The sequence below is a fragment of the Trachinotus anak genome, unplaced genomic scaffold (genome assembly GCF_046630095.1).
Source record: "Trachinotus anak isolate AG129_WGS33_773 ecotype Australia unplaced genomic scaffold, CSIRO_AGI_Tana_v1 ptg000007l, whole genome shotgun sequence".
Lineage (NCBI taxonomy): Eukaryota > Metazoa > Chordata > Actinopteri > Carangiformes > Carangidae > Trachinotus > Trachinotus anak.
In genome coordinates, this window is record NW_027273858.1 from 24,309,737 (window position 1) to 24,324,212 (window position 14,476).

Here is a 14,476-nt window from a genome sequence, read left to right on the forward strand (position 1 = left end):
ATGATTTACTATGGGTAAATCATATGTTATAAACTTTACATATCAAGAGAATAATGCAGTAAAACTGAAAATAAAATTACTCTGATTTACTTCTGGGGGAAACTGAAGTCACTTGTGCCTTAAATAAATAGACTGACATTCAACAGACCAAATGTATGAGCAAATATCTCTCAATTTTTATTAGGAACATTGTAGTCGCAACAAACGGGTTTCAACTCATACCATCTGTGTCTAATGTGGTTGGTTAAACATGTCCAATGTTGACATATTTACTGGTTTGACAGAGACCTAGTATTTCCTTATCCCTGTACAGTACATTTCCTCTGTTGCACATTTTACTTGAGGTGATTTTTAGGTGAGATAATCCAGTTAACTCTGTTGCAAATGTGTGGGTTGTGTTAGGCTGAGAGAGAATGAGTAGCACCTCACAAATGCTTTGGTGAACTCATTAGACATAACTCCTTCAGAGGAGGGAGAAAGACTGTTGACACATGATCTAATATATTAGCGGAGATAACAACCAAACACAACAGCTAATGGAAGCAAAGCCAGCGGGAGAATCTGTTCCTGGTCATTAGCAGATTCTTTCACCTTGTCACCATCCTTCATCTCAGGCATGTCCAGTGGCATGCTTAATTAATGAACGGGGAGTGTTAGGTTCACAGTGTTATTCTGAATGTATTAAGCAGGAATTCTCATTGTCAGTTTTTATTTACTTAATGTGCCAGCCTTGAGCATAGTCTCTGCATGTCAGTACAAAAGCCAGTTTAACAGGTGTGGTTGGTGATAACTAGCCCCAGGGAATAATATGGGCATTAGAGAGTTGTTTTGTTATGAATTTTTATGTTAAATATGGTTACGAATTTTACCTGTTGATGAATTTTAACCTGAGTATTAAGGCAGTGCTCTGTCACCCAAACTTTAGATTAGCTCATAAAGGTTATATGTCAGTGGGAGGAGGTGGTTATCTGTATGATAGTGTTGGGAGTGTGTGTAAACATGCACAGCAAAGGTTCCTCTGGGATGTGTCTTTTATCAGCTGTGGTTTTGGTGTAGAGCTTCTCTATAAACTGTTACTTTCTCCCTCACAGAGTCAGAAGGGGACGCCTCTGCTGACGCTGATGAAGGACCCATACATTCTGATCGCTGCTGGTAAGACAACAGCAGCCCAGTAGATGTGAGGGAACGTCACTTCTGACTCAGAAACTGACTCAGATCTTGTTTGTGTCCGCTACTGATTCTCTGGCTACACAACGGAACTATGGCTTGAAATGTTGTTGCAAACTGAATGAGGATCGTCCACCCAACAGAAGAAACACTGTGAACAACGTTGTGTTTTATTTGTGTAAATCAACTTGTAGTACTGGCTTAAGAGTTAAACAGCTATCATGGGCAACTTGTATATTCAATTCAATTCAATTCAATTTTATTTGTATAGCACCAAATCATAATATACATTATCTCAAGGCACTTTACAGGGTAAGGTCAAGACCTTACTTTGTTACAGAATAAACCCAACAGTTCCCACAAAGAGCAAGCGCTTGGCGACAGGGGGGAGGAAAAACTCCCTTTTAACAGGAAGAAACCTCCAACAGAACCGGGCTCGGGGTGGGCGGCCGTCTGCCTCGACCGGTTGGGTTTAGGAGAAGATAGAAAGAGGGGGAGGGGGAGGAGAGGGGAGAGAAGAGAGAGAGAGAGAGAGACCAGGAACAGCTGTGTCGGTAATGGTGTTATCAATAATAATGACAGGTAACAGTGGTTAATAGTAAAGATGAGTAGTGGTGGATCTGGATCCTGCTGCTCCCGGGGCAGAGATACCTGCAGAATGAGGACAGAGAGAGGGAGAGAGAGGAGAAGCACAAACTACGGGAGAGAAAAAATACAAAGTTAATGGCATGAAGTTATCGAGAGAGAGAGAGAGAGAGAGACAGAAATAGAGAGAGAGCGCCCAGTGAATCATGGGAATCCCCCAGCAGTCTAGCTCTATAGCAGCATAACTAAGGGATGGGTCAGGACATACCCGAGCCAGCCCTAACTATAAGCTTTACTAAACAGGACAGTTTTAAGCCTGATCTTAAAGGTAGAGAGGGGGTCTGCCTCCCGAACCCACACTGGGAGCTGGTTCCACAGGAGAGGAGCCTGATAGCTGAAGGCTCTGCCCCCCATTCTACTCTTACAAACTCTGGGAACCACAAGTAGACCTGCATTTAGAGAGCGAAGTGTCCTATTGGGAAAATAGGGAACTATAAGCTCTTTAAGGTACGATGGTGCCTGACCATTAATGGCTTTGTAGGTGAGGAGGAGGATTTTAAATTCGATTCTAGAGTTTACAGGGAGCCAATGCAGAGAGGCTAACACAGGAGAGATGTGATCTCGTTTCCTAGTTCTTGTCAGTACTCGTGCTGCCGCATTCTGGATCAGTTGGAGGCTTTTTACTGAATTTTTGGGACATCCTGACAATAAAGAGTTACAGTAGTCCAGTCTTGAGGTAACAAATGCATGAACTAGTTTTTCAGCTTCCTTTAGACACAGAATGGGTCTGATTTTTGCAATATTGCGCAGGTGGAAGAAGGCTGTCCTAGAGACTTGCTTTATATGTGAAGTAAAGGACAAGTCCTGGTCAAAAATGACACCAAGGTTTCTGACTGTAGCACTGGAGGCCAAGGTGATGTCATCCAGACTCAGTATATTATCGCATAGTGTATCTCTGAGGTGTTTTGGGCCAATTACAATAACTTCAGTTTTGTCTGAATTTAAGAGTAAGAAGTTACTGGTCATCCAGGTTTTTATGTCCTTAAGACACACCTGAAGCTTGGCTACCTGGTTAGTCTCACCTGGCTTCATGGATAAGTACAGCTGGGTGTCATCTGCGTAACAATGGAAATTCATCTGGCGCCTCCTAATAATGTTTCCCAGAGGGAGCATATATAGACTGAAGAGCATTGGTCCTAGCACAGAACCTTGTGGAACTCCATGACTAACTTCTGTGATGATAGAGGAGTCATTATTAACATGAACAAACTGGAGTCTATCTGACAGATATGACTTAAACCAGCTTAGTGTGGTTCCTTTGATGCCGACCATATGTTCTAGTCTCTGTAATAGAATCTTATGATCGATGGTGTCAAATGCAGCACTAAGATCTAGCAGGACAAGTACAGAGACAAGTCCATTGTCTGAGGCTATGAGGAGATCATTGGTAACCTTAACCAGAGCTGTTTCTGTGCTATGATGGACTCTAAAACCTGACTGAAAATCTTCAAACAAACCATTCCTGTGCAAATAATCACATAACTGGTTTGCAACAACCTTCTCAAGGATTTTGGAAATAAAGGGGAGGTTGGATATAGGTCTATAATTGGCTAAAACATCAGGATCAAGAGTAGGCTTTTTAAGTAGAGGTTTAATTACTGCAACTTTAAAAGCCTGTGGTACATAACCAGTTGATAAAGATAAGTTAATCAGACTTGATATAGAGGTGTCAATTAAAGGAAAAACTTCTTTGAACAACCTTGTTGGAACGGGGTCAAGAAGACAAGTCGATGGTTTAGATGATGAAACTGTTGAAGTGAGCTCAGAGAGATGTACAGGAGAGAAACAGTCAAAATATAAGCCAGTTACAGTCGACTCTGAGGCTGCTGAACTGGACAGTACATCTGAGCCTGCTGTGGGGAGGAGATGGTGAATTTTTTCTCTAACAGAGACAATTTTATTTGTAAAGAAGCTCATAAAGTCATTACAGCTGAGGGCTAAAGGTATAGATGGATCAACAGAGCTGTGGCTGTCTGTCAGCCTGGCTACAGTGCTGAACAGAAACCTGGGATTGTTCTTGTTTTCTTCTATCAATGATGAATAATAGGATGTTCTGGCTTTATGGAGACTTTTTTTATATGCCAATAGGCTGTCTTTCCAAGCCTTTAGAGATTCATCCAGGTTAGTAGAACGCCACCTTCTTTCTAGTTTCCTTGAATTTTGCTTTAAAGCTCGTGTTTCTGAGTTGTACCATGGAGCTAGCCTTCTCTGACTCACTACCTTCTTCCTCAGAGGGGCCACAGTGTCTAGAGTTGCACGCAGTGAGGCTACAGTACTGTCAACAAGATCATCAACCTGTTTGATTAAGCTCAGTTTCATGTTAACGTTATTTGTCACACACATCAGTCACTGCGGTGGCATCCATCCATTTTGTCTGGGGTGAGGGTTGCAGGGGTACCAGGCTCCCCAGGTGGTTCCCTAGTCAGATACCTAGTCGGATATACAGTATAATCCCTCCATCATGTTGTGTGATGACCATGGGGTCTGAACCCAGCTGGACATGCCAAGAATACTTCCACAGTAAGGTGACATTATCAGATGCCCAAACAGGTGGGGTGAGGGTGCGGCCTCTGTCCTTTCAGTCATCACCCAAAGCTCCAGACCACAGAAGAACACTTGGAATATGAACTGTTAAATTGAGAGCTTTGCCCTCATGCTTATCCGTCTCTTCACCATGACAGCGCATTACTCCCAACCAGTTCACCAACCTTAGGCTCAGTGAACAAGAGCCCAAGATAAATTAACTCCTTTCTTTGGGGCAGCAATTTGTTTGCAAACTAAAGGGGGCATTCCACTGTTTTCTAGCAGAGTACCCTGGCCTGACTTGGAGGAGCTCGTAGTACAGATATTTTACACACAGTTGCTAACTACCCAGTTTGCACTGGAGTTTGCAGGTTGATTATGTGGTTGGAGCTACATCACCAGTTAAAGCAGAGATGGAATCCTGAGGTCACCACTCTGGATGCTTTCTGGTCCTCAGCTGCTCCAGTTGAGTTAGCAGTACTCCCTGCTGAAGCCTCCTGATACCTGTTTACTGATTCAGGTGTTGCCAAGGTCAGCTGTGGCGCCAAAAGGCTGCCTTTTTCATCTAGATGGCTTCCTTTACCACCAATGTCCAACAGGTTCACAGGTTACTGCAGCTACAGACGGCGATGTCTTTCTGTGGGCAGAAGGAGAACATAGTCCAATCAGATTCCATGTTCCCGGCCTTCCCTGATCCCACTTGGCTCTGGGTTTTCCCAGTTCACCTACACTACATGTTTTGGTTTGGCATCTGTCAAGGGACCAGAGGCATAAAACCCTGTGTAGATTCATGACTGAAACTATCTCAAGACATGAAACCAGAAATATGCATCCACATATTTTTCTTTTACACATGACTCTGTTTTATAAATGTCACTCATTTAGAAATTGGGTGCACATGCATGAGCCTCACATAATTAACCATAAATGGATGAAGACTCTCCCTTAATCCATCAGTCTGAAGACAGAAACACTGTCTGAGCCACAAGTTACCAGACACAGAAGAGAACGACAACAAAGAAACACAACTGGACTGATTGATGGGGGGGGATCAAAAACAGGAGCTGATCAGTGAACTTTAGTTCAATAACTCCAACTGTTAAGTCCTGTTTGACTCTGACCTTCATCTGTCAGGACCAGAGTCTTCATCAGACTCCAGACAGGCTCAGACTGTGATCAGTAAATATTCAAATAGTCTGGAAACAGTTCACACAATGACCAAATAATAATATTATTATAATATTAAACACTGAGCTCACAAACACAATTATTTCTGTTTATCAACTGTCAAATTGTTTTTTCTGCTGTAAACAGTAAAACTTATAATGATCATAATGAATGAAGCTCATTGACGTCTGTTTAGTTTTATGTAAAATTCTGTGTATAGAAGCAGATCTGATGATTGTGTTTTCAGAAGCACACTGGTAACAAGTTTGCTTGTGAGCTAAGTTTTGCTCAGACACGGTGCTTGTCAAAGACAGTCCATTACAACAAAGTCCAGCTCAACCCTCCATTCACACAACTCCAAGTTATTATTATTGCCCACATGTGAGTGAGTCCCTTGGTAAAATTATGGATTTCCGAAGTTGTGCCTTTCTCTGGACCCCACCCAGAAACTCAAAGAATGTCTGTGGCACATTTCCTCTGAGCTGGAGGCTTATCAGCATCCTAACATCTGTTCTAAGCCTCTTACTCTGTTATTCTGGAAAAGGAAAGCGTCTGCCCCTGTCAGGACATTTGGTTCCAGATCTAACATTGTGCATTAATGTGAGCCCAACTGTTTCCTTCCCTACCAGAAAGGTTACTTTCCTCTTATAAAAAGCACATATTGTTCTGATCTCCAAGACCTTTGCCATGCCACTTGTGTGCCAGCACATAAAATCCAACCCACAACAAGCCTATTGTTTGGTTGTTTGGTGAACAAAATTACCAACTTTCAACTCTCTCTGCAGAAGCTGTGACGTGCAAAAAATGTTGTGTTGAAGTCTTAGATCGCCTGTAGGACACAATCCCAGTATTTCAAAGTTGTCAGAAAGGGCAGGATTCATTTGAATGTTTGTCTATTTGTAGGTGGGTGGGAGTTGGAAGAGAAGCTAATAAGGACCAAAGAACCAAAACAGACAACAATTGACACTGCGTCAACTAATCATCAATCTTCCTTCACAGGTGCCATTTGTTTTGGAAACATGGCCATAGCCATGATGGAGCCAACGCTGCCCATCTGGATGATGGAGACCATGTGTGCCAGGAAATGGCAGCTAGGTATTTACAAAGCTCTGTTCAGTTCAGTAGAACATGTACTAACACAGAAATACACAACATGCAGTCAGAATGTTGTTACAGAGCTGAGATGTTCACAATACCTTCAGTCCTTAAAAATTGCACACACACACACACACACACACACAGTCCCAGAAACTCAGAACTACTAATTTTGCTGATACTTTAATAATATTAGGAACCCAGATAACCCAGATTAACATTTAATATTTTTAACAACATCAACCTAGATTTCACTCTCAAATTAAACCTTGTTGTTCTGAATATCTAACTGTTTAACAACAGCTGCCCCTTTTACACGGGACAGGAAGGTTGCACGGTTATTCCGCCTCGCATGTTGTAGAAAAGGTACAGAGGCGGTTATAAGAGGCACTCTGCATAAATCCTTGTTGCTGTTACAACAGGTCTTGATACATTTTAAGCCACTTTTGAAGAAGTGACAAATCATGAACAATCAAATCAAACAAGCTCAGTTATCCTTGTAGAAAAACACAGTGCTGTGAAAGAGGAAGGCTCAACCGCTGGCCAGAGGCTCCTTTTTAGGACCCTCCACCCCCTCCCGACCATGTAACAGTCCGTTGTTTACAGGATTTACAGTCAGGTCCTCAGACTGTTCCTCTGCCAGGTCACTGAGGTCAACAGACCCTAACAAAATTATTGTCGTACATATACATAAAAGATTCTCAGTGTAGTTGTTGTTATAAACGTACACACACATTGACCTTAAAATACAGACAGAAAAGTTTCTTTCACTTTTCAGAGAAAATGGATTTGAAAACCCTCGATGTTAAAAACACATTGTCACTGAGAGTCAGAGAGTTTTCTCTGGTCACTCATTCATCTCATTTACACATATCATTAGTCTTTATATATACATCCATTTCTTACTCAGTGACTTGACTCTGTGCTGGAGCGTCACTCCTCCATCCTGCCAGATATTTTCTAACACATGCTTCCTCAGGTCTCTGCTGTTATTAGTTTGCTCCTCCAGGATGCTGTGTATGAAGTCTAGGTCAGATAAAAAAGGATGAGGGGGAACAGGATATTAGGATGTCATATACTGGCAGGTGCAAAGCATAAGTCTTCATCACAGACAATGGAAGATGTACAGCAGCTCAGTAATGAGGCTGTGATAGAGATCTGCTTTTCTTGCCCACACCTTCTTTCTCTCATCTCTCTTTGTGTGTCTGTGTATGGCCCAGGCGTCGCTTTCTTACCAGCGTCCATCTCCTATCTTATTGGAACCAACATCTTCGGCACATTGGCACACAAGATGGGGAGGTAGGGAGGGAAATTATCCTTATCTACCTTCTCTCTCTCTCTCTTTCTCTCTCTCTCCCTCTGTGGATGTGGCATCTCTTTCCGTTCCTCTAAATGAGTTTTCCATGTTTGTGAGGCTGCCTTTATTGAAACCTTGACAATACAGAGCATTTATAATTTCTGTGTGTTTTCTCTTAGAAAGCTCATTTTTGTTCTTTGTTCTCTTGTTGTTGAGTGTTGCCATGAACAACACCATCATAAACCTCTCTCCTGTTAAAACAGACTGTTACAGTCTTACTCCCACTGGAGATGTTCCCACACCAGTTTTTCCTTCCTGATACTGACCTGATACCAATGTGTCGAGGAAGATTTTAACAGCTATTTACTACTGACCCTGTATGGATGTGATATGATTGCTGTCATTGGTGTATAATTAGTGCTCATCAACACATGATGCCCTTTAAGGAGGCTCCTGACAGAGCTGTGTTGGTAACTCAGGGATTTTCTCTCTAGACCTGGTGACTGTTCAAACCATTTAGATACTTCTCTTTATGAAGCTGGTAGAGACTGTTACCAATGAGGAACCAGGGGATGAGGAGAAGTAACAAAAAATACAAAGGTTCTAGGGAAAGAAAGAAAGATTAGAGGGCAGAACAATGTGTAAAGAAAAACAAGGAATTTTAGTTTTAAAAAAAAGGGGAGGTGACACCTGGAGCAGAAGAGAGAAGAACATTAAGGCACAAGGGCTGTAACAGAGACACTTCTGTAGACTTTCTGGATAGATCTCATCTCCTCAACCAATCAGCAGCCAGAACAAAGACGCGAATGGGCTGTGAATCGGCCTACCTATTGACCGGTCACTGATCCCTATTGTTTTTATTCTAATGGGCCCCTTTAGGGAGATTTGTCATTGCAAATCGTCCATTGGTTGTTTTAGGGGGAGGGAGCTGCGTGTTGAGACATTGCTGTGGAGCAAAGTTTGTCAGCCCTTAGGGGGCCCCTAATAGCCTGGGGCCCCAAGCAATTGCCTGCCTTGTTTGTTCACAAGCTGCGCCTCTGGTGGCTACACGGCACAACTTCCTGTGAAGGCTACTTTTTTTTAGAACAGTGAAGAAGAACTGATTTCTAGGAAAACTCCAGTTTTATCTGAGTGTGAAAGTATAAAGTTTATCAGTACATGACGTGGTATCAGATCAGCGTAGAGACTCGCGTACTTGCTGAGTCCCGACCCAGTATTTGAGGCAGGATCTAGTATCAGAATCTGAACAACTCTAACGTCTTCTGCCTGAACTGATGTTATTTCCCTCCGATAATGACAGTGACACTAGCATCTTAACAGAGCAGATGTCAAACACAAGCATTTCAGAGATCACAACGAAGGTGTTCAAAAAAAACGTCATTCTTATATTGACGTATGTGGTCAAAGGGATGAGAGGATGTGTGAAAAGTTTTAATGCAGTTCTCCATTTTCAGTGAAATATGAGCCAAGTATAGATTTTATTTTAAATGGAGGCAATGACTCATCAGTCTAAACTCAGCAGCCCATAATGATTATGAATGTATTAAAAATCAAAAACTGAAATCTCTTATTTAGAGCCTGTGTTGTGGCTCCAGGCTGTGGTCAGGCGCGTCATTTGCTTTAATTATCCTTGAGATAGGATGGTGTTCAGAGAGCCTCACCTGTGTTTATAAGGTCCCACAGTTAACCTGCAGGTCAGGACAGAGACCATGAAGTCCAGTGGACTCTCTGTAGACCTCTGAGATCAAACTGTTGTGAGACACAGATCGGCACTAAAAGGTCTGAGTGTTACCAGGAGAACATTTGGTAAGAACTGATGACGGATGAATGAAGCCAAATACAGAGTGGTCCTGAAGAAAGCCTGATCCAGAGTCCACAGACCTGAGACTGGAGCAAAGGCTCAGCTTTCAGCTCCACAGTGACCTGAAGCAAACAGACAAGACAACACTGGAGAGTCTTCAGGACCAGTCTCTGACGTCCTTAAGAGGTCCAGCCAAAGTCCAGACTGCACAGACACTTCACATCGAGTCTGATGGAGTCTGAGAAGACTGAGACAAACTGATCCAGATCCAGGTTCACAGCTGTAGAGACTCAAAAGACTGAAACTGTAACTGCTGCTCAAGGGGGTCCTACAGAGTCCTGAATCAATGGTCTGAGGACTTTAATAAATGAGAGGTTTCAGTGTTCATTGTTCTACTATGTTTTATGTCATGTCAAACAAACTCACATCCTCCTTCAGCTTCATGCAGAGATCACTGTGGCTGACCAGAGTTAAATACTCTTCATGAGATGACACTGATCTCTCTCTTACAGATGGCTCTGTGCTCTCATTGGAATGGTGGTGGTTGGAATCAGTGTCATATGTGTAAGTATGATGGAGAATATTTGATTAGCATTGGTGGGTCACTGAAGACTTAAACCTTTCAAGTTTCATCAGTGTAAAAAAAATCACATGCCTCAGTCAGTACAAATACAAGAGTAGATCCACTGGATGTGGATTTTTATGTACAAACAAAGCACTGAGAGGGTTGGAGTCAGTGGTGTTGTAAAGGGTAAAAATAGGGTAAAATACATCCAGAATGTGCAGATCATCAGATTTTCCCTCTGGGCTTGCAGAGCAGGAAGTCTGCTGTGTAGCTCATTACTCACCAAATCTCATTCTGACTTCACAATGACTCTAACTTCAGAAAGCAGCAGCTCCTCTGCCCTCAGTGTTTGATGCTTACACTCCCTCACATGCAGCTGGATGTTTCTGTGTGTTCCAGGTTCCTTTTGCTGGAGACATCTATGGTCTGATTCTTCCAAACTTTGGTGTTGGCTTTGCCATCGGTATGTCTGCAACACACTGAACACTCAGTTTAACAAACACCACCTGTGGTACAGTATGTTTTCCACTGAGGATGTAAGTCCTGTGTCTGTGATGTGTTACAGGCATGGTGGATTCTTCCATGATGCCCATAATGGGTTACCTGGTAGACCTGCGGCATGTGTCTGTGTATGGAAGTGTGTATGCCATCGCTGACGTGGCGTTCTGCATGGGATTTGCTTTAGGTAAGCAGGGACCACAAACACAAGCCTTAACAATACTGCAGACCATTAGACTACAGGTTATGATGCCTCTAAAGTGAATCTGATCAGTGACAGAATTTGATCTCTGGAAATCTTTGGCTCAGCTTGTTTGTCCAAATGAACTTGTGTTGTCATTGTGGGGCCATAATTCATGGTTACACACAGAAAGTGTACAGTGTGTTTCCTCTGGCCTCCAGGGTTCAGTTAAAAGAAGAGGAAAATAATTTACCAGCTCAGATTCATTCATTTAACCATCATCTCTGTTTCAAGATGTTGTCCTTTGCCTTCGATGTTCACTTTCACTTAACATAACAAGACAATTATGTAACAATGGGTTTTGCAATTTCCAGTCCCAATTCATGGTCATGCATTTTCCAGCTCTGTTTTATTTATGTTTGAAATATGGTCTAAAATATCATTTGACATTTAGTATGACATGTTTTTTACAGCCTTGATTCCTGGTTATTATGGATTGTGTTTCCAGCTCAACACTCTGGTACTTGGTGTCTAGGTTAAAGCAGGTTGAAAGAGCGTATGCATCATTAACTACAAACAGGTGGTTTTGGGTCTGTTTGATGTGTTTCACTGTAGGAAATAACAGTTTGAAATAGATGATTGATTCAGAATATGTGGAATGATGAGGGAAATGATAACAGTGATTTCCTTTTAGTAAATGACTTCATTCATTTTTAACCAAATGTTACCACAAATACTACAATCTAATGACATTAGGCCATTCTTATTTACCCTAATATAATCTTATTATTCTTAGTAAGTTAGCCTGTTGTTACCACATCATTGCCATGCTATTACTGAGATTACATCACCGACCCATCAAATCTGAATGTTATTATCCTAGTTACCATATCATTAATATATGACCAGTATACCAGGTTACTGCCTCTGTTGTTACCAAAACATCATCTTGTTATTGTTAAGATGCAGCACAAAGAGCTGCCCTCAGCCAGACGAACCACACTAACCCAGTGTGTGATGTGTCCTCTGATGGTGTAGGTCCGTCCATTGGAGGATCCATAGCTGAGAGTATCGGTTTCCCCTGGCTGATGACCATCATTGGAATAGTGGACATTTTGTTTGCTCCCCTTTGCCTCTTTCTCAGGAATCCACCAGGACAAGAAGAGAAAATTGTAAGATTCAAAACACACTTAAACATATTTAAACCAAATCCTGCATAAGCACAGAATTGTGGAAGCCATGGAAGGCCAACAAGCATAGCTTGAAAAAGATGATGTGCATCACCCAGCCCTGTTTTTTCTTGTATTGCCTTTAAGTCTGACATGTGGTTCCAGAAGCCTGAAACAGTAAACACCTCTATACTGCACAAAAATACCAACATGTTAGCCCAAAATAAAACCATCAAAACAAGACATCATGTCACTGACACAATGTCTTTTATTAACAGTGTCTGAAAACTGACCGACTGTGGTCTCTACTTCTACAACTTCTATATATTACTCATATGTGTATTGTCATGCTTTCATATTACAAATAAACAGACACAGACAATTGTAAGACACAGGGAAAAGTCTTTTAAGAGAAATGAAAAGAAATAAGTTCTTTCTATCATATCTGCGCATATTGTTTGCTTCAGCCAAGAATTCCATATTATGTTGTGTAATGCACATTTCAGCTTCCAGCTACCTCTGACCACACATTAGGCTTTTAGTGGTTTAGTTAGTGGTGGGTCTGGTTTTAGGGGTGCAGCTAAACCACCATTACACAACTGTACCTGTATTTAGTCAGACAATGTGACAAATAACTATAACCACTGTTTGGTCACTGATTTCAAGACTAGTCATTGTGCTTACCTAATTTATGTCATGTCTTTTTTAAGAAAAAGACATAAATTAGTGAGACATGAGAAAAATTTATTTCATTTATTTCTTAACTTCAATTAGACACAATCAGGAGACAGTTGCTAAGGAGAGAGAGATATAAGCTAAATATTAGAAGTTATGTGAGTCTTGGTCACACCTTTAGGCTCCGTCCACACTACTAAGTTTTGGTTTTGCTATGTTTATGTCTGGTGTCCAAGTAACTCCAGAGTCTTCAGCCCCTAAAACAAAGACTTTCAGAAACACTGCTGGACCCGTTTTAGGCTAAGACTCCAGGGTTGTGTTGTAGTCTGGACGGACACAAACAGAGACCTTTGGAAACAATGATGTAGACGCCCACGGTGGCTCCTGATTGGCTCTTATCAGCCTGGGCTACCAGTGGTGAAACAACATGGGTAATCAATTAAAGTGTTACTGACCTTGTTGTCTTTGCAGCAGCTGGTGTTCAGTTCAGTTCTGTATTTGAACTCTACAACTGTCTTTGCTGTTCCTCATATTTACTGTAACTAACCACCTGCAGAGTAGGTCTGCTTCCTGTTTACACTGGTCATCCCAGTGTTCATGAATGGTCATGTAATATTCGTTCTTAGTATGGATGGAGATCGTTTCTGATACGGAGCTAAAATGCACGTCTGGACGGAGATCTTTTCAGTTTTAAAATCCTGTTTAGAAGTGAGAACATATTAGTGTGGACGTAGCCTCTGTGTGTTACATGGATGTGGGCTGTTGATGCTGTTGGATAGTAAATGATACAGGAATCTGAAAGGCAATGCAAGAAAAATGTAAATGTAAAGAGCTTTCCTGAGGTTTCTATCTGTATTCTGTCTCAACACATTTAAACAGACTTATTCACTCTTTTAAGGGAGAGGCCTGACTGGCTGCTGTCTGCATACACAACAACAGAGCACTTTTTTCTTTCAGCTTACTCATTCTCATTGTCCCACATTTACATGCATGAAGTGTTGCCTGTTCTCTAATCTCACACATCAGTGCTTTAACAACACGGCAAGACATGACGGCATTAAAAGTAGTATTACAGCTTGATGTTAATTTATCCCGGACCCTGTCAGAGTAGGATTGTAGAATTATCTTGATAACTGAACACAAAACCCAGAACATGAACTGAAGTTAAAGGTCCATATTTTAACTTCTAAAGTGTTTTATCTGAAATGTTGATCTCCATCAGAATTCAATTCAGTTTTATTTGTATAGCGCCGAATCATAATATACATTATCTCAAGGCACTTTACAGGGTAAGGTCAAGACCTTACTTTGTTACAGAGAAAAACCCAACAGTTCCCACAAAGAGCAAGCGCTTGGCGACGGGGGAGGAAAAACTCCCTTTTAACAGGAAGAAACCTCCAACAGAACCGGGCTCAGGGTGGGGGGCCGTCTGCCTCGACCGGTTGGGTTTAGGAGAAGATAAAAAGAGGGGGTGGGGGGAGGAGAGAGGAGAGAAGAGAGAGAGAGAGAGACCAGGAACAGCTGTATAGGTAATGGTGTTATCAATAATAACGACAGAAGATATATTTGTGGTTTTAAGAACCAAAAACCATCTCAGTGTAGTTTTACATCTCCTCTCTCAGGCTTGTCTCTGGAGCTCTAGTAACAACATCTCAGTCAGCCAATCAGAAGAGAGGATCAGATCCTCACCTCT

General features: G+C 41.8%; 1 protein-coding gene across 1 annotated transcript in view; it reads left to right on the forward strand.

Moving 5' to 3' along the window:
* Positions 1–14,476, forward strand: part of slc18a2 (solute carrier family 18 member 2) — a 41,443-nt gene that overhangs the window by 20,092 nt on the left and 6,875 nt on the right. Inside the window, exons 9-15 of the mRNA XM_071481567.1 lie at positions 1,092–1,152; positions 6,502–6,597; positions 7,818–7,896; positions 10,208–10,259; positions 10,660–10,723; positions 10,826–10,945; positions 11,978–12,111. Of these exons, the coding sequence (XP_071337668.1) occupies positions 1,092–1,152; positions 6,502–6,597; positions 7,818–7,896; positions 10,208–10,259; positions 10,660–10,723; positions 10,826–10,945; positions 11,978–12,111 (606 nt within the window). The remainder of the gene's footprint in view (positions 1–1,091; positions 1,153–6,501; positions 6,598–7,817; positions 7,897–10,207; positions 10,260–10,659; positions 10,724–10,825; positions 10,946–11,977; positions 12,112–14,476) is intronic.